The sequence below is a fragment of the Ranitomeya variabilis genome, chromosome 3 (assembly GCF_051348905.1).
Source record: "Ranitomeya variabilis isolate aRanVar5 chromosome 3, aRanVar5.hap1, whole genome shotgun sequence".
Classification (NCBI taxonomy): Eukaryota; Metazoa; Chordata; class Amphibia; order Anura; family Dendrobatidae; genus Ranitomeya; species Ranitomeya variabilis.
In genome coordinates, this window is record NC_135234.1 from 87,978,989 (window position 1) to 87,999,383 (window position 20,395).

At 44.8% G+C, this 20,395-nt stretch overlaps 1 protein-coding gene and 1 long non-coding RNA gene across 2 annotated transcripts in view; one reads left to right on the plus strand and one right to left on the minus strand.

The window, feature by feature from the left end:
- The window catches only part of RSKR (ribosomal protein S6 kinase related), a 28,175-nt gene extending 10,657 nt beyond the window's left edge, over positions 1-17,518 (plus strand). Inside the window, exons 7-12 of the mRNA XM_077299431.1 lie at positions 1,251-1,291; positions 9,175-9,202; positions 9,293-9,382; positions 12,774-12,862; positions 13,451-13,561; positions 15,623-17,518. Coding sequence (XP_077155546.1) covers positions 1,251-1,291; positions 9,175-9,202; positions 9,293-9,382; positions 12,774-12,862; positions 13,451-13,561; positions 15,623-15,847 — 584 coding nt within the window. The 3' untranslated portion in view covers positions 15,848-17,518. The remainder of the gene's footprint in view (positions 1-1,250; positions 1,292-9,174; positions 9,203-9,292; positions 9,383-12,773; positions 12,863-13,450; positions 13,562-15,622) is intronic.
- Positions 138-20,395, minus strand: part of LOC143815275 (uncharacterized) — a 27,967-nt gene continuing 7,709 nt past the window's right edge. Inside the window, exons 3-4 of the long non-coding RNA XR_013223712.1 lie at positions 12,777-12,854; positions 138-1,264 (exon numbers count right to left, since the gene is read on the minus strand). This is a non-coding gene — a long non-coding RNA (uncharacterized LOC143815275). The remainder of the gene's footprint in view (positions 1,265-12,776; positions 12,855-20,395) is intronic.

Consider the following 20,395-nt stretch of genomic DNA (forward strand, 5'->3'; position numbering starts at 1 on the left):
CAGTCATCAAAGCAAAAGGTGGCTACTTTGAAGAACCTAGAATATAAGACATATTTTCAGTTGTTTCACACTTTTTTGTTAAGTATATAATTCCACGTGTTAATTCATAGGTTTGATGCTTTCAGTGTGAATTTACAATTTTCATAGTCATGAAAATACAGAAAAATCTTTAAATGAGGTGTGTCCAAACTTTTGGTCTGTACTGTATGTTGCAACAATAACATTCATAAAATGTCACAATTTGCAGAAAATTTTTCATTAGTGTGCAATTTTTGACGCATTGATCTTCTGCTCTTTTCTAATACTGGAAAGTGGACTATCATGCTTAGAAAGTTACACTGGTGTAATTTCCGCCAAATATATAATTCAGCTGCGATATTTCCTAAAATGTACTACTGGAGTTCAAATTAGTTCACCAAAGATTAAGGGCAAATGGTTCCATTTTTTGTCCATGTGGGCCCGAGCCTAAATTTTCACCTCTTTTTTTTTTTTTGCTTAGATTGATGTAACTGTAGAGAGGGAGATCCAGGGTAACCCTCCTCAAGGGTCCATGCACATAGTAAAGCCACAGTCACAAATATTATTTTGCAGGACACTGAGCAAGTCTAGAAGTAAATATCTATGTAATATGGAATGTGATGGAATATACACTATTTTTCTTACTTTTATCGGTTTTATTTTACCATTAATCCTGAGAACAAGGGTTCCAAAATCCCCAGTGTGAATGGAACTGGGGTGGTTAATGCTCAAGGACTGTTCTTTTCACTTCTATGTGACAGACAGGGTACTTGGGGACCCATATTCCTGAGATCAGTGAGGATTGGTCGGCCCTCCCAGTGTTAAATTGAAAAAAACTTTAATAAATAAAACAAGTGGAGGACTATGGCAGGGTTCAGACGGCCATATTGTACTACAATGTGCATTCTGTATACACATCCAAACTCAACAGCCTCATAGGCATAGGAGAAACACACTTGTTCCGGGCATTGAGGTCCGTATACAGATTGTGAAATATGGGTGTCTGAACCAGGCCTAACATGTACCTGGCCTGCAATGGTCTCTGCAAGTTCCTAATATAAGAAGAAATTTGCCATCCTAAAGGTGTCTCAGGTCAGTGAAGGTTTACTTGTTCCACTCTAAGGTGTCCAGTCCTTGAGTGACCGCAAGAAAATTGGGGCCCGAGGCAATTGTCCATTTTTTACTTCTGTAACGTGGAAAGCAACTACTAAATTGTGAGCTTTTCTCCACAGCGTATCTTCATGATCTGGGAATCATACACAGAGATGTTAAGGTAAGATTACAAACTATCACAAAAGATTTATTGTCTCCATAATACTTTACTTAATTGTGCTCACATTTAATTTTTTTAGGGGTGGTCCGAAGTCAAACTAAATTTAATTCTAAATCCCTATCTATTTAGTGCCATACTCTAAGCTATTTTCTAATATCCTTGAATTAAATATTCCCTACTGTTCCATAACTACTCTAACTGCTATTCTATTTCCTGTGTGATGACTCTGTCCCTGCTGTGTTCTTCTCCGCGAGCTGTGAACTGTGCGATCTGTTGTCGGCTCACAACAGTAATAATGAGCCGGCAGCAGAGCGGTGTCGGAATACCAGGCATGCAGGAGACCAGTGACGTCACTAGTGGCTGTGGCGCTAGTCTGCAATCTGGGTGTTTTGACAACAATTATTACTGATCTGAGCCAACAGCAGAGTGCACACTGTCACTATATAGGTCGCACAGTGCACAGCTCGCAAGGAGGGACACAGCAGGGAATAGCACAGTCCCTGAAATTAGTGTCACTGCTTTGTTTCAGAAAGGGGGCAGGGGCTGTGGCGGTGACCGCAGCCTCTGCCCCCTCCTTTGATGACTCTTCATTTTAGTATCTCAGGATGCACTGAGACAATCAAATGAAGCGTAATCACACAGAAAATATGGTAAAAAAAAAAAACAGAAAAGCAGTTGGTGTAGTTAGGGAACAGTAGGGAATTTTTAATACAGGTATATTATAAAATAGCTTATATTATGGCACTAAATAGATCGGGATTTTAGAATTAAATTTAGTTTAACCTAGGACCACCCCTTTAACTTCTTAAAGGAATTCTCTGGGAAGTATAAACTTAATTAAACATTTACATTGGTTTAAAAAAAACTAAAAGTAACTATTACGAGCAGGAACGAAACAAGAGTGGACCCTCTGGACCGTGGGGGAACTACCCCTGGGCGAGCGGACCTAGATAGGAAACCAACCCCTATACAGGGATCGTTTAGGAGCAAGCCCAGAGGTCTCTTACCCACGGTGGAGTACCAAGAGGGACGGCTCCAGGAAGGAAGACGGGAGAGGCTGGAGGAGAACAAGGCTGAAGGTGTTTTGAAAGGCTGGAAACCGGAGCAGGGAGACTGATGGAAAGAAACAAAGGAACAAAGACAAGGGAAGGAAGGAGCGGGTACTGGAAGGGAAAGGAGGGCAATGGTGAGACTAGACGAGGAACCAAACGGAGTAGGTACACAGCACAGTAGCGGAAGGGGCCAGATGCACAAGCAAAAGCTAATGACAATCAGGCACAGAGGAACAGGTGAAGCAGCCTTTTGTAGCAGGAGCAAGAACAGGATAGGATGAGAGAGACCCCATGACCTCAGGGGGCGGTGGCCGAGAGGCTGTACCTGCGTCCAGGAGGGAAGCTAGAGCGCCTGCATTGAGACAGGACACCAGCCGAGGACCTGGAGACCGGAAGTGCCGGGAAGGCAGAGGAGCGTGCAAACCGGGACGCAGCAGAGGTGGAATGAAAACGCAGGAGAGTGGTGGTTGTAACAGGCGCAACGCTGGAGAGGTGAGAACCGCGCCGCAGGAGAGTGGCGGTTGTAACAGTACCCCCCTTCTTACGCCCCCCTTTACGAAGAGTAGCAAGGAATTTATTAAGAATACGGGGGGCATCAATGTTCTCCAAGGGCTCCCAGGACCTCTCCTCTGGACCAAACCCCTTCCAATCCACCAGAAAAAACTCTTTACCCCGAACCTTTTTAACAGCCAAAATATCCTTTACCTCAAAGACGTTGTCAGAGCTAACTGGTAGAGGGGACGTGCGAGATGAGGGATGAAAGCGGTTGAAGACAGTGGGTTTGAGAAGAGAGACATGAAAAGTATTGGGTATACGGAGCGAGGCAGGCAATTTCAGCTTGTAAGCGACTTCGTTGACTCGACGCAGAATCTCGAAAGGACCTATAAAACGTGGCCCAAGTTTGTAGGACGGAATCTTGAGTCTGATGTACCTTGAGGAGAGCCAGACCTTGTCACCTGGTAGAAAAGAAGGTGGATCTAAACGCCTTTTGTCTGCTTGCCTTTTCATTCTTAAAGATGCTTTGTCGAGCGTTTCCTTGACTTCATTCCAGATAGTGGAAAACTCGCAGACCAGAGAATCGGCTGCCGGAACACCGGAGGTAGAGGAAACTGGTAGAGGCACACCAGGATGTTGTCCGAATACAATGAAGAAGGGAGTTCTCGCAGAGGCTTCGCTGGAATGGTTATTGTAGGCAAACTCAGCCCAAGGAAGAAGGTTTACCCAGTCGTTATGATGAGCATTAGTGAAATGTCGTAGATAGGCGGCTAGAGTCTGATTGGTCCGTTCAACTTGACCGTTAGTCTGAGGGTGATACGCGGAAGAAACGTCCAGAGTCACTCCTAGAAGTTTGCACATAGCTCTCCAGAAACGGGAAGTAAATTGTACACCTCTGTCAGACACAATGTGTAGTGGTAGACCATGTAGTTTAAAGATGTTCAGGATGAAAATATCCGCCAAGTCAGGAGCAGAGGGTAAACCGGGCAGCGGAATAAAGTGAGCCATCTTCGAAAATCTGTCCACCACAACAAGTATGACTGTACATCCGGAAGAGGTGGGTAAGTCGGTAATGAAATCCATGGCAATGTGTAGCCAAGGTGCTGATGGCACAGGAAGAGGAAGCAGATTTCCAAATGGTAGTTGTCTTGGCACCTTGTTTCTGGCACACGAGGGACAAGAAGCGACAAATTCTTTGACGTCTTGACGCAGAGTAGGCCACCAGTAGTACCGAGAGATAAGGAGAAAAGTCTTTTTGGAACCAGCATGCCCCGCCAGTTTAGAAGAATGACCCCAAGTTAACACTCTTCTTGTGTCTGCTTCCGAGACTAAGGTTTTTCCCGGTGGGGGGTGAATCAACTGTACAGGAGCAACAGTTAAGACCTTAGAAGGATCTATGATGTATGAAGGTTCCTCCTCAGTATCAGGTGGCTGAAAAGACCTTGACAGAGCATCCGCTCTAATGTTCTTACAGCCAGGCCGGAAGCGCAGCTCAAACTCGAAACGGGCGAAAAACAGGGACCATCTGGCTTGTCGGGGGTTTAATCTTTGCGCAGTTTGCAGATAAGCAAGGTTCTTATGATCGGAATAGATTACGAACGGATGTACAGATCCTTCAAGAAGATATCTCCATTCCTCCAAGGCCAACTTGATGGCTAACAATTCTCGATCTCCTATAGTATAGTTCCGTTCTGAAGTCGAAAAGACCTTAGAGAAGAAACCGCAGGGAACCATTTGACCTTCGGAAGTCCTCTGAGAGAGCACAGCTCCAGCACCTGAAGAAGAGGCGTCTACTTCCAGGACGAAGGGCTTGTTTACCTCCGGGTGATGCAAAACTGGAGCGGAAGAAAAAGATTTTTTAAGCAACAGAAAAGACTTTTCAGCTTCTGGTGACCACTTCTTGGAGCTGGAGTTTTTTCGAGTGAGAGCAGAAAGAGGTTTGATGATTGAAGAGAAATGCGGAATGAATTGCCGGTAGTAGTTAGCGAAACCAATAAAGCGTTGGATGGCTTTTACTCCGCAGGGTTGTGGCCAGTTGAGAATGGCATTCACCTTCTCGGGATCCATCTTGAGACCAGAATCCGAAACGATGTATCCAAGAAAAGGCAAGGAAGTTTGCTCGAAGACGCATTTCTCGTACTTAGCATACAGGCGGTTATCTCGCAGACGTTGCAGAACTTTGCGCACACTCCTTCGATGAGATGGAAGGTCTGGAGAAAATACAAGAATGTCATCCAAATAAACCACTACACATATGTAGAGGAGGTCTCGGAAGATATCGTTAACGAATTCCTGAAAAACCGCGGGAGCGTTACACAGGCCGAAAGGCATGACCAAGTACTCGTAGTGTCCATCCCGAGTGTTAAAGGCGGTTTTCCACTCGTCGCCGGAGCGGATTTGGACTAAATTGTAAGCTCCACGCAAGTCAAGTTTAGTAAAGATGCGGGCTCCTCGAAGGCGGTCAAAGAGCTCGGGTATCAGAGGCAGAGGATACCTATTCTTGACTGTGATGTTGTTTAGCCCACGATAGTCTATACAAGGTCGTAGAGAACCATCTTTTTTCTTTACAAAGAAAAAACCTGCTCCTGCAGGGGAGGAAGACTTTCGGATAAATCCTTTTGTAAGATTTTCTTGAATATACTCGGACATGGACTTAGTTTCTACAGCAGAGAGAGGGTAAATTCTTCCTCTTGGAGGAGAGCAGCCAGGGAGGAGATCAATCGGACAGTCGTAGGAGCGATGTGGCGGGAGACTCTCTGCTTCTTTCTTGTCGAAGACATCAGCATACGACCAATAGGGTGAAGGTAAACCAACCGGAACACTAGTGGATTGAGTAAGGAGCACAGGACGCACCGACCGAAGACAACGATCATGGCAAGAAGGACCCCATCGTAGAACATCTCCGGACCGCCAATTGAGAGTGGGCTCATGAAGTCTGAGCCACGGAAGACCAAGCAAAAAGGCGTGGGAAAGACTTGGTAAAACATAAAAGGCAATTTTCTCTTGATGAAGAGCGCCGATCTGTAGCTCGACTTCTTCAGTGACTAACGAAATAGTCTCCTGTAGCGGTCTTCCGTCCACCGATGCAACCAGGCGAGGGAAGTCCAACGAGATTACTGGGATGCGAAGCCTCCGAACCGCCTCAAGACTGATAAAATTGCCTGCCGCGCCCGAATCCACATACGCGACCTCGGAGAACCGATCCTGGTTGGAAACAAGTAAAACTGAAAGAGTCAAAGGTAGAGAGGAAACAGGATCACCTAGGGAGGCCTCTCTTACCTGCCCTAGGCGGAGGAGTTTTCCGGCCTATCAGGACAACTGCGAAGCAAATGAGCGGCACTACCACAGTAAAAACAGAGACCCTGGGTACGTCTCTCCTTACGGCGCTGCTCTGCCATCTTTACTCGATCTACTTGCATGGGTTCAGAAGCAGGAGGGGTAGAAGAGGGAGAGACGGGAGCACGAGGACTACTAGGCTGGCGAAAGGTGGAAGCAGAGGAATTAGGTCTCTTCTCTCTTGCGGACTCACGAGACCGCTCTTGGAAGCGGAGATCAATCCGAGTGGCGAGGGAGATAAGATCCTCTAGAGTGGTCGGAGTGTCACGCCCGGCAAGCTCATCTTTAATTCGGCTGGACAAACCCCGCCAGAAGGCACCCACTAGAGCCTCATTGTTCCACCCAAGCTCTGAAGCCAAAGTACGAAAACGTATGGCATATTGTCCGACGGATAAGGGTCCCTGGCGTAAATTAAAGAGGGACTCCGTGGTAGAGGCCAAACGTCTGGGTTCGTCAAAGACCTTGCGAAAGGTCTCGAGAAAATTCTCTAAGTGGGAAACAACGGGATCATCACGTTCCCACAAAGGATTAATCCAAGCTAGGGCCTCTCCTTCCAAATGAGATACAATAAATGCCACTTTGGCTCGATCGGATGGGTACTGCTGGGGCAGAAGCTCAAAATGGAGGCGGCATTGGTTCAAGAACCCTCTGCAGAGCTTAGGGTCGCCACCGTACCTAGGAGGTTTTCCCAGACGAGGAGGGGGATGAGGGGTGCCCGAAGGACTGGAGTCATTCTGAGCAGAGGCAGTGGGAGCGGACTGTAAATTAAAGAGGCGGTCATCAATCGACGCCATGTAGCTAAGCATGCGGGACTGAGTATCTCGCTGCTGCGAGAGCTCCTGTTGGAGGCTAGTAAGCTGAGCGGCATTTACGGGATCAGCAGCTTGCAGAGCGGATAAGCGTGACTCCATAGTTTTCATAAAAGCCATGATACGCTGCTGGTTGTCACGTAAATGGGCCAGTTCCTTCTGGGCCGAAAAAGCCGTACCTGCGGGGTCCATGGCCTGATTGTACTATTACGAGCAGGAACGAAACAAGAGTGGACCCTCTGGACCGTGGGGGAACTACCCCTGGGCGAGCGGACCTAGATAGGAAACCAACCCCTATACAGGGATCGTTTAGGAGCAAGCCCAGAGGTCTCTTACCCACGGTGGAGTACCAAGAGGGACGGCTCCAGGAAGGAAGACGGGAGAGGCTGGAGGAGAACAAGGCTGAAGGTGTTTTGAAAGGCTGGAAACCGGAGCAGGGAGACTGATGGAAAGAAACAAAGGAACAAAGACAAGGGAAGGAAGGAGCGGGTACTGGAAGGGAAAGGAGGGCAATGGTGAGACTAGACGAGGAACCAAACGGAGTAGGTACACAGCACAGTAGCGGAAGGGGCCAGATGCACAAGCAAAAGCTAATGACAATCAGGCACAGAGGAACAGGTGAAGCAGCCTTTTGTAGCAGGAGCAAGAACAGGATAGGATGAGAGAGACCCCATGACCTCAGGGGGCGGTGGCCGAGAGGCTGTACCTGCGTCCAGGAGGGAAGCTAGAGCGCCTGCATTGAGACAGGACACCAGCCGAGGACCTGGAGACCGGAAGTGCCGGGAAGGCAGAGGAGCGTGCAAACCGGGACGCAGCAGAGGTGGAATGAGAACGCAGGAGAGTGGCGGTTGTAACAGGCGCAACGCTGGAGAGGTGAGAACCGCGCCGCAGGAGAGTGGCGGTTGTAACAGTAACACTCACGTTACCGATCCCCCTATCATTACCCATTACTGGATGTATCAGATATAACAGGACATCAATGATTCAAGAAAAAATAAGACCATCAGGAACCAGGCAGCTTTGGAACATTATGTCATGTCGGACGCTGTTCAGACCAGGTCATCTAACAGACAGCGGTAATTCCGCTTTTGACCACTATGTGCTCATTGGCGTCGGCTAGATTTTATCTAGCTGGTCCGGGGTTAATTTTCCTAATCCTCGGATTGGAAGCTGGGCCATGCCCATTGCCTTTAAATAGTTCTCCTGAACATTGGGCGTCGCCGATTATAGCTTCTGTCTTGTGCGTTGTTATCTCGGTCTGGAGTGGAGAGCTGGTTGTTGGAGATTCGTTGCTGGTGGTGTATTTCTCTTTGTCTTATTTACTCCTTCCTATATTTGTATTTATTTTGCCCTGCACATTTATAGTGTATTCCTGAGTGTCTGCGGCGTGGTGTATATTTTCCTTTATCCTTGTCTGTGCTAACTGTGGGTATTGGTGTATTACCTCTTCACTGGGTGGTGGGCGGAGGTTTCAGCCTAGGGTTGAAACAGGAGACAGGGTGAGGTTCGGGGCCTGGACATGCACACCATCAGTGTAAACTCCAGGTAGAGGGTCAGTCAGGATTTCCCTAGTCTGAGGGAAACTGCAGGGGCCCGGGTTATTAGCTCTCGCTCACCTAGTCTCCCCGTGACACATTAGCAGCAAGGGATCATGGGATTTTTATTGCTTCTGAAATATTTTTAAAACATTTTGTAAACAATGTTTACACCCCTAACAATCCCATTAAGGCAAAAAAATGCGTCTAACTCATATGCAGTTTCATTAAAGGGATTTTCCAATCTGGCCAACTCTCTAAATGCAATCTCCATAGCCCCCAGTCCATCGCTGCATGCGGTGCCAGGAAACGCTGTGGTTTGTGCTCTAGGGGAAATATTGTGTTTCTCCATGAAGAGGCAACTGTGTAATAAAAGGACTTACTGCAATGGCTGTCTCTCTCGATAATACACTTAGATTCTGAGCTTAATAACAGGACATAGTTAGTCATCAGTGGCGGGTTATCTGGGGTAACAATCCGGTGGACCACAAAAGGGTCAGACACACATGTGGGACATTTTAGGTCACTAATATCAGAACATATATGTCTGCCATGTTATCGTTTTGTATCTTTGAGGTTTCAGCTTGCAGTGTAATATTTTGTATGTGTGGGATCTTCTTATGCATTTTCTAATAACTAACCTGATTCTTTTTCAGATGGAAAACATACTACTAGATGAGAGAGGTAAGTAAAACTAGGTCACATCTAAAACAGTTTGCTAAATAAGGTTTGATTCCTGCTGTTTGCAGCCACAAAATTGTTATTTTTTTTTAGGACACTTGAAATTGTCAGATTTTGGACTTTCCAGACATCTTGCTTTTGGAGAGCGTGCATGTACTATCTGTGGGACCCTTCATTATATGGGTAAGGAACGAACCGATTAGGTTGGTAAAATCTGTCACCTTAGTTCTTTGTAAACTTGCTTTCACTTTGACCTAAGTGCATCAGGGACAAAACATTGAGTTCTGGGATTACTAATACTGTTCCAAGAAAACAATCAACCACCAAACCCTGAGACCACTGAAATGGCTTATTTGCTCTTTCCACCATGTTTAAAGACACAGTACATTCATTTTCCCATTTCTTCAACCTACATATCATTACCTATCACCATCTGCACTTCACTTATATATAGTGCACTCACTTTCCTGCAGTTCAGCCTTAATTTTCATCCCTTGAGTCTAATTCCACCTTGATTCTCAGATGTCATCTGCATTTTATTCCTTTTATGCTCGAATATGAATTCCTTTATGCATCAGCACTTCATCATATGAGCGGCTAGAGATTGCACTATCTCTTCTGCTATCGTAACAGTGTGATTATTCTCTCCTCTCTCTTAAATGAGCTAACAGGTTATCAGCAAAAAATCAGAAAGCTGAGTGACAGGAGATGTATAATCATCATCAGTAACTGTGATAGAATTAATTTCACTGTTACTTTTAAAGATTTAGTGTCAATCACAATTGACTAAAATTGCAAAGTGCTTGTAAAAACAAACAAGTTTGCAATTTACTTATTGAAAATTCTTTTCACTCTCAAACATGGAGGGATTTTTAATTTTATTGTTTAATGTTTGTTGTGTAGATTACCAGTCACCACTGCAGTACAGCTCTTTTTAATAGAGCTTGTAAGCACTTCTTTAAAGCTGGCTGGATAGCTGGAGTGCCTGACTCAGCCAACTTTAGTGTTCCTGCACTCTTCCGATGACTTAAGAGTCAGTGCTGCCTCTTTTTGCAGCATTGGTGAGAGCACAGTTTGGGCCATCACTGCAACCACACCGCTGTTCAGAACTTTTAATATTCAGGAGTACACCGCCCTCCAACAAGCAGGAAGCTAGGAGGCAGGTGAGCGGCATGCTCCTGAAGATGAAATATTATTATTATTATAACATCTTTAATATTTAACCATGGTTAATAATTCCCAAACTGCAAATTTAATGCAATAGAATGCTAAAATCTATAGTATAGATCCTCCTAATCTACTGTGTAGGCTAAAATACAAATAAAAGGTCATCAAGATATTTATGGTAAGATCTCAAGTACATGGATGAATACAGTTATATGAAAAAGTTTGGGCACCCCTATTAATCTTAAGCTTAATGTTTTATAAAAAAAAATTTTTTGCAACAGCTATTTCAGTTTCATATATCTAATAACTGTTGGACACAGTAATGTTTCTGCCTTGAAATGAGGTTTATTGTACTAACAGAAAATGTGCAATCTGCATTCAAACAAAATTTGACAGGTGCATAAGTATGGGCACCCTTATCATTTTCTTGTTTTAAATACTCCTACCTACTTTTTACTGACTTACTAAAGCACTTTTTTGGGTTTTATAACCTCATTGAGCTTTGAACTTCATAGCCAGGTGTATGCAATCATGAGAAAAGCTACTTAAAGTGGCCACTTGCAAGTTGTTCTCCTGTTTGAATCTCCTCTGAAGAATGGCATCATGGACTCCTCAAAACAACTGTCAAATGATCTGAAAACAAAGATTATTCAACATAGTTGTTCAGGGGAAGGATACAAAAAGCTGTCTATATGATTTAACCTGTCAATTTCCACTGTGAGGAACATAGTAAGGAAATGGAAGAACACAGGTACAGTTCTTGTTAAGGCCAGAAGTGGCAGGCCAAGAAAAACATCAGAAAGGCAGAGAAGAAGAATGGTGAGATCAGTCAAGGACAATCCTCAGACCACCTCCAGAGAGCTGCAGCATCAACTTGCTGCAGATGGTGTCACTGTGCATCGGTCAACTATACAACGCACTTTGCACAAGGAGAAGCTGTATGGGAGAGTGATGTGAAAGAAGCCGTTTCTGCAAGCACGCCACAAACAGAGTCGGCTGAGGTATGCAAATGCATATTTGGAGAAGCCAATTTCTTTTTGGAAGAAGGTCCTGTGGACTGATGAAACCAAGATTGAGTTGTTTGGTCATACAAAAAGGCGTTATGCATGGCGGCAAAAAAACACAGCATTCCAAGAAAAACACTTGCTACCCACAGTAAAATTTGGTGGAGGTTCCTGCATGCTTTGGGGCTGTGTGGCCAATGCCGGCACCGGGAATCTTGTTAAAGTTGAGGGACGCATGGATTCCTCTCAGTATCAGCAGATTCTTGACAATAATGTTCATGAATCAGTGACAAAGTTGAAGTTACGCAGGGGATGGATCTTTCAGCAAGACAATGATCCAAAACACCGCTCCAAATCTACTCAGGCATTCCTGCAGAGGAACAATTACACTGTTCTGGAATGGCCATCCCAGTCCCCAGACCTGAATATCATTGAACATCTGTGGGATCATTTGAAGAGGGCTGTCCATGCTCGGTGACCATCAAACTTAACTGAACTGGAATTGTTTTGTAAAGAGGAATGGTCAAAAATACCTTCATCCAGGAACTCATTAAAAGCTACAGGAAGCGACTAGAGGCTGTTATTTTTGCAAAAGGAGATCTACTAAATATTAATGTCACTTTTCTGGTGAGGTGCCCATACTTATGCACCTGTCAAATTTTGTTTGAATGCAGATTTCACATGTTCTGTTAGTACAATAAACCTCATTTCAAGGCAGAAACATTACTGTGTCCAACAGTTATTAGATATATGAAACTGAAATAGCTCTTGCAAAAAAAACTATTTTTATAAAACATTAAGCTTAAGATTAATAGGGGTGCCCAAACTTTTTCATATAACTGTAATGCACCATTTGCAGAGAACTGTAATAAGGCACCTTCAGAGCGTGTTAGACATTTGCTGTATCTCCGTAACGCTCTGTTTTCATGCATAGAAATACAGAACAGAGGGTTTTATGTTTTAATTTGTAGGAAATTCAACATACAATATACGAGTGGCATAATCCATCACATGCTGTCTGTATAGTTTCCATGAAAGAATAGCTCACACAGAAGACTTCATGTGCCCTGTACAAAGCTTTGTACCTGAGGGCCTAATGGTTCTGTACATTCTCACCTAGCAAAACTGTTGCAAAAGTTTCTACAAATGAAAATTAATTTCCATTCATCTGAATAAAGGTCTAATGGCGACCATATATTGCTATCAGTTTAAGGGAATAAATAGCAAAAATTGGATTTCAATTTACAGGTAATGTTATATTATGCCGATAACGCGCTTTGATTATAGTGCTGATCAGTAACTGTCTAGAAAATCTGAAACCTAAACATTCTCTATAAGGCTTATAATGTTATACTGTACAATATAAATGATGCAGTGACTGATTTTTGCATTTGCCTTCTTAGCACCTGAGGTTCTTTCTGGGGGTCCTTATAGTCATTCTGCTGATTGGTTTTCCTTTGGAGTCTTATTATTTGCACTCGCAGCTGGAGAGGTAAGAAAATTAATCTACAATGAAACATGAAACAACTTTGCGAATAGTTCTGTTTCAAAATTGTTGATAGTTTTGTGCCCATCACTCTTGTGCAGGTCTATATGTCTCAATGTTAAAGGGGTTACCCACTACTTGGACAATACCTTCTCAGTTGCTGCATTACCCCTTCTAAAAAAAATACCGCCTATACTCACCTCTGGCGCCAGTGTCGTTCTAGCGGTGTCGGCACTTGCTCTCACTGGGGCTTGCATTACATTGTTATGTTACGTGAGCCCTGCTGTCAATCTGGGTGTTAGTTTTATAGGAAGGGAGAATGAAGATGCCACTGATTTACTGCAGGGCTTGCTTGACATAACGTCATGGGAGGCCCAGGAGAGCCAGTGCTCTCATCCTTGGAATGTCATCGGCACTGGAAGTGCGAATAGGCAGTGGTTATTCTATAAGGGAGAACATAGCATTAAAGAAGAGGTTGTCTAAGTAGTGGAGCCCTATAACATAATAAAGGCACACCCTGAATCATCTGATTCTGCATTTATATTGTCATCTGTCCCCTACTTCTTGCTAACCTACTTCTTCTATACCTTTTAGTTTCCTGTTGCCTCCACTATAGACCATATGAGCATGCTGGAGAGGGTTAATGAGGCATCATACGACGTTCCTGAGACTGTTAGCCAATCTCTATCACATCTTTTAACAGAGGTACTAATGAATATTAAAAGTCCACCAATAATTGGCCATAATATAAATTAATAATGATGTTTGATAACTCATTGTTCGCCATGGTGAAAATTTTAGGGAATGCTATCGCTAAACAGATAGTGTCCAGCAATAGTCTCCTTTATCATGTTGTCACGGTGTATAATGTCTGTGGTGGCCAATGAGTACCCTAGATATCCTCAGTATGGTCTGTTAGAATGCCAATGACACACGCAGTCCAGTCTAATGAGCCATGGCAGGTGACGTCTTTACAGATAATCTCCGGTTGAAACAAATGCTCTTTCAGTGTGATAGCCATAGGTTAGGTGATAACTTGATCATAGGGGTCTGACCACTGGGACCTGCACTCATCAGCAACCAGGAGAATGTCTATCCCCAATAGGGAACTTTTATCCTCGATGCATAATGGAGCAGCAGGTCAGACACCCGACCACTGCTCTAGTCATTCTCAATGTGGCTGCTGGGAAAATACAAGTGCAACGCTTTGCAGCCCTGTAGGCAATGAATGGAGTGCTGGATGGCGCATGCACACTGCCGCCTTATTCTAACAGGGTGTTGCACAGCTGGGAAGGACAAGGTTAAATCACAGCTCTGCAGTGTTTGATTAGAAGCACCTGTATGGTTTCTCTTAGAATCAGGAAGTAGATTCAGGGAAATTGACCAGCCAAAATGTGAGCTGTAGCTGAGAGAGAGATGTTCCAGCAACTTCCAGTGTCTCGCTCTGAATGAAGTGACAGAGGAGTCAGTCTCCTGGATGTAGCATAGTCAAATGTGTTAGCTCCTGAATGCACAGACCGTGGGCACTAGGCTGGATGTGTCTTGGAACTGAAGAAAGGCCAGAATCCGATAGTGTTTACTATGGACGATAGCTGTTTTATTTGACAGAGCTTGGGCTAGCTTAGACATGTATGGATAGCCAGGGTCTGATCTGTTTAGTTAGCGCCTGGACGCTAGGGATTTATGTTTATGATTTTATTTTGGTGCTGTTCAACCTGTGGAAAGCAATAACAACTGCACGTGTTAGGACCTAAAATTGCATTGCCTGTGTGAACGATTCCTAAGGCCTAATGCCTACCAGAGAGTGAATCCCTTCAAGGGGTTAAAGGGACTCTGTCACCTGAATTTGGAGGGAACAATGTTTCAGTCATATCATTTTCGGGTGTTTGATTCACCCTTTCCTTATCTGCTGGCTGCATGCTGGCTGCAATATTGGATTGAAGTTCATTCTCTGTCCTCCATAGTACACGCCTGCGTAAGGCAAGATTGCCTTGTGCAGGCATGTACTACGAAGGACAGAAAATGAACTTCAATCCAATATTGCAGCCAGCATGCAGCCAGCAGGTAAGGAAAGGGTGAATCAAACACCCGAAAACCCCGCCCATATGACTGAAAATTGTTCCCTCCAAATTCAGGTGACAGAGTCCCTTTAAGGTTTCTCATTCTGCCAATCAGTATGGATCCCAGTGGTCAGACCCGCATCAATCAGCAAGTTATCACTTATCCTGTGTATAGGTAATGACTTGTTTTCACTGGCCAACCCCTTTAAAGGGAGTTTGTCAGCACAAATTGACTGTTCAAACCATGCAAATGCACTTGATGCATACTAGATATGGACGATCATTTCAGTGCACCTTTCCTCCTATTTGTTTTCTATCTCTGGCCCTTCTTTGGTGAGTAACTGCTCCAGATTTACAGGAAAACAAGTATGTGGGAGGGTGCACTGAACGGTTTGACCATGCCAAGAGAGTTTCAAGTTCCTATGCTTATTTGAACAGTTATTTTGTGCTGATAGACTCCTTTTATTGTGACTGAGGTGGAATAAAAGGCATAGCCACTACTGAAAGTGTGAGGCTGTGCCTGGTTACCATCAGGGGACTTGGAACTTGCTGGCGCTCCACGATCTCTTCAGTCAGCCAAGCATCAGACCCGTACTGATTTGATATTATCCTGACACAAGGCCATTACTTTTGTAGTCTTGTAAAATGTCCAGAACTGAGTAAATCCTGAGAGTTTATTTATACAATGTTATCATTATTTTTTTAGCTCTTGTGTAAAGTTCCACGACAGAGGCTTCGGTATCTCCATCAATTCAAGAGCCACATTTTTTTCAGAGGAATGACTTTTGATCCTGCTCGGCTCCAAAAATTTCCAGTTGACCTTGTCATAACAATGCGGAAATCAGAAGTTGCCGTACCGTCAGACTTCGGTGGTTTTGAAGACTTTGAATGCGATTTAACACAAACTCTTCAATTTCCCTGCCCAGCCTAAGGGGTTAAATAATCCAAGAACCTTCACCTCACTGAGGCCAGTGACTTTCAATTGCAGTTAAAGGGCCTGAATATGAGCATTACATAATGCCTATTAAAGTCAAGTAGTGCTCTAACGTGCTGTCTCCTTCACAGAAGGGAATGAGCTTCGTAGAAGCTCTGGCTAATTGAGGCATTTTTACCAACTGTCCCTTTCTTGGTAGGACAGACCCTAGTCGCTACAAATGTCCTAAATCCCTCTTTGCTCTGCCTATTCTAGTATGTTTCCATTAAAAGCAGCTGTGTGGTTCCTAATTGCATAGTAGATCCCAAGCTGTATATTTCATGCTTCATTGTAGCACGCACCGCTGGGCGGCGCTCATAGCAATCTGGCAATGACAGCCATAGGGGTCTGCTGCAGACCCCGGGTTGTCATGCCAACCCATCGGCGACCCGCGGTCATGTGACATGCTGCAGGCGCAGTCACATTAAATGCCACTGTCAGAGACTGACAGCGGCATTTAACAGGTTAACAGCTGCAGGTGGATCACAATTCCACCCGCGGCTGTTAGGGGCACATGTCAGATGTTCAAATTAGCTGACATGTGCTGGGAAAGATGTAGGTTCATTGCCGGAGCCCACATCAAAGGGAGAGTCACAATATGCGCAGTACATGTACGGCTAATGTCATGAAGGGGTTAATGCATATTACAGAAGCGATCATGCTGCAGCGCAGGTGCCGACACCTGCCAAATGTGATTTTTTTTCCAATACATATTATATTCAGTTTTTAAAATTGGGGGCAGGTCACTGAGGTCACTCAACACTTTAAAAAAACATCAATTACTTATTAAAATCTGGGAAAATTGGCTATTTGTCCACTTTTATGCCAGATGTGGTGCTCAGAACACATTTGGGCCAGGCTGGAGTGACCTGAATTTGATGCGCGCCATCACTCTGTATGTAATGGTGGTGTGAGATCAGTGCCCCAAAGTCATTTAACCCCTGAAAAACACCAGTTACTTGTTCAAATCTTCAAAATTGACTGCCCATTTTGATGCCAGTTCTGATACCCAGAACCCAGTTGGCCAAACTGGAGTGACCTGAATTTGATGTGGGCCATCACTATGCATACAATGGTGGTGTGAGATCAGTGTGACGCTAGTCACAACTCACGGACAGATCATGAGGCAGAAGAGTCAGAAGTTCCGGGGTCAATAACAAGAAGGTACGTAGATAGCCAAAGTTAAAGACAAAGGCATAAGTCAGGTCACAGTCCAGGGTCAATAACAAGAGATAGCGGATCAAAAGCCAAAGGACATGTCAAAGGAATAGTCAGAACACGGTTCAAAGGGTCAAGCAGCAGAACATCAGCACTCAGAGCAGCAGACTCGGGCTAACACTCACCAAGAAGCACAAACTTCGCCTGGCAGGGATCAGGGGCAGGAGAAAGTCCCGCACCTTCCAGTAACAGATTGGACAGATGAGCTGTCAATCAAGGCACAACAGCCCAGCAAGACAGTTTCCATAGAACAGCATAGTAATCACTCACTGAGTGGAGGAATCGTGAAAATCAGTGGCTTAAAGTAATTTAATTCCTCAAAAACACCAGTTACTACGATGCTGATGTTAGTTTCTTATTTGTCCAGTTTCTTATTCTGCAATTTCTTTTTTTTCTATTTTTTACAAGTTTAACAACAAAAATAAAAAATTATAATAATAAAATTCAATGTGGCGTGGTGCTGCCGTTATGTCTTCCCCTTATTTATATATTTCCTTCACACCCAGCCAACCCCAAAAAAGAAACTAGACTAATAAGAAGCCAACTTCAGTGGTGGCATTATATTGCGGGAGGCACAGTGGTGGGCATTACTATGTGGGGGACACAGTGGTGGGTATTACTATGTGGGGTGCTCAGTGGTGGCATTAATAAGTGGGGTGTACAGTGGTTGCATTAATAAGTTGGGGACATAGTGCTGGCATTAAGCACAAACTACGTCTGTCAGGGATCAGAGGTGGACAGCTCAGTTAAGTAGCTGGGCAATCACCAGAACACTGAACACCTAGAGAAAGTCCCGCACCTTCCAGTCATAGATTGGACAGATGAGCTTTCAATCAAGGCACCGACAGCCCAGCAAGTCCATCAAAGGATTGGACAGCCAAGCTGTAAATGAAAACTCAGACAAATCAGCAAGACAGTTTCCATAGAACAGCATAGTAATCACTCACTGAGCGGAGCAATCGTAACAATCAGTGGCCCAAAGTAATTTAATGCATCAAAAAAATATAGTTCTTACCGATAACGGTATTTCTCTGAGCCCACGACGGCACCACGGAGAGAGGGGATCCACCCACCAAGGACAGGAAACCTACAGATAAAAAGGCGGTACCTCTCTCCTGCATCAGTTGTTTACTAGAGAACGATGGGAGACTATGAACAGAGACTTGCTTTTAACATTACTTAAACATTAACTTGAGAAACCGCGTGACTATTTATATTATTAGCATAAGGCACTATATTTCTGTGCACACCCAGGAAGTGAAGGGAGGGAATGTACGGGTGCCGTCGTGGGCTCAGAGAAATACCGTTATCGGTAAGAACTATATTTTTCTCTGACGCCCACGACGGCACCACGGAGAGATTTGCAGAGATTTGTACATTAGGGAGGGACCACCGCTTCCAGAACCCTTTTACCGAAGGTAAGGTCTGAAGAGGAAGTAAGGTCCAATCTATAGTGCCTATAGAAGGTGGACGGTGAAGACCAGGTAGCAGCTTTACATATCTGCTCAATAGAAGCTCCGGCCTTCTCCGCCCAAGAGGTTGCCACTGCTCTTGTTGAGTGTGCCTTGATATTTCCCGGAACGGGTACGCCACTCGCCGAGTATGACAGGCTGATGGCTTCTGTAATCCATCTTGCCAGGGTGCCTTTAGATGCTTTCTTCCCCTTCCGGGGACCCTGGAAACACACAAAGAGAGAGGTATCCTCCCTACTCTCCCTAGTGGCTTCTATGTAACGTATCAGACATCTCCTTACATCTAAAGTATGTAACGCCTCTTCCTCTTTGTTTTGGGGTTAGGACAGAAGGAGGGCAGAGATATTTCCTGTGTCCTATGAAAATGGGATGCCACTTTTGGGAGATACGCAGGGTCAGTTTTTAGGATGACCCTATCATCTAGGATTTGCGTGAAAGGGGGGTTAGTGGATAGGGCCTGGATATCACTGACCCTACGTGCGGAAGTGAGTGCAACTAGCAGGGAAGTTTTTAGGGATAAGATTTTGACTGAAGCATCCGCTAAAGGTTCAAAGGGAGGTTTAGATAACGCCCTAAGAATTAAATTTAAATCCCACTGAGGGGTAGATTTTACGGGTAGAGGCCTTGATCTACCGGCTGCCTTGATGAATCTAGATATCCATCGATTTCCTGCTAAATCATAGTTGAATAGAGGCTCCTAGGGCCGCTACATGAACTTTTAAGGTGTTTGTGGCCAGACCCAACTCTAATCCATTCTGTAGGAACTCCAGAATGGCATTAAGGGGGACGCCCTCCCCAATTTTGGAGCCTGAAGATGAAAGAAATTTTTTCCAAACTTTCCCGTATTGTCTGGTTGTAACGGGCTTCCTACTTTGTAACAGTGTAGATACTAGCCCCGGAGAAAACCCTCTGTTTTTTAGTAGCTCCCTTTCAAACGCCAAGCTGTCAAGTGCAAACTTGCCACCTGAGGATGATGCACTGGGCCTTGGGAGAGAAGGTTCGGGAGATCCGGCAGAACCCATGGATCGGCGATGGACATTCTCATCATCCAGGAAAACCAAGGCCTTTTCGGCCAGAAAGGGGCAATCAAGATCATGTGAGTCCCGTCCTCCCGAATCTTCCTCAGCACCGCTGGAATCAGAGCAATAGGGGGAAAAGCATACGCTAGATGATGGTTCCAGGGTATCAGGAACGCATCCAGGGAAACAGGGTTCCCCCCCGGAGTTATTGAGCAAAAGGTGTTCACTTTTTTGTTCAGATGGTTTGCGAAGAGGTCTATGTTTGGTGTGCCCCATTTTACCGAGATTTGATCGAACACCGACTGATTTAGCTCCCATTCCCCCTGCCTCAAGCGGGAGCGACTTAGGTAGTCTGCTCTGAAATTGTCTACCCCCTTTATGTGCAGGCCCGATAGAGATTGAAAGTTGCTTTCGGCTATGTGGAAGATTGAGCTGGTTATCTCCATCAGACTCCGAGAACGGGTACCCCCTTGGTGATTCAGATATGCTATCACCACTTTGTTGTCCGACATAATTCTGACATGGTGAGACCGAAGGGGCCCCAGGAACTCTAAGAGTGCAAATTTGACTGCCAATAGTTCTTTCATATTGGAGGACGCTTTTGTCAGATATGGAGCCCAATTCCCCTGAGCTAACAGGTCGTTCAGGTGAGCCCCCCACCCGCTGGGACTCGCGTCTGTTGTTACTATCCGAGATACTGGAGTAACCCACAGGAGCCCTTGAGAAAGATTGCCCAGCGATGTCCACCAGCCTAGAGACCGAATTGTGTTTAGAGATAAAACGAGCTGACCTTCTAA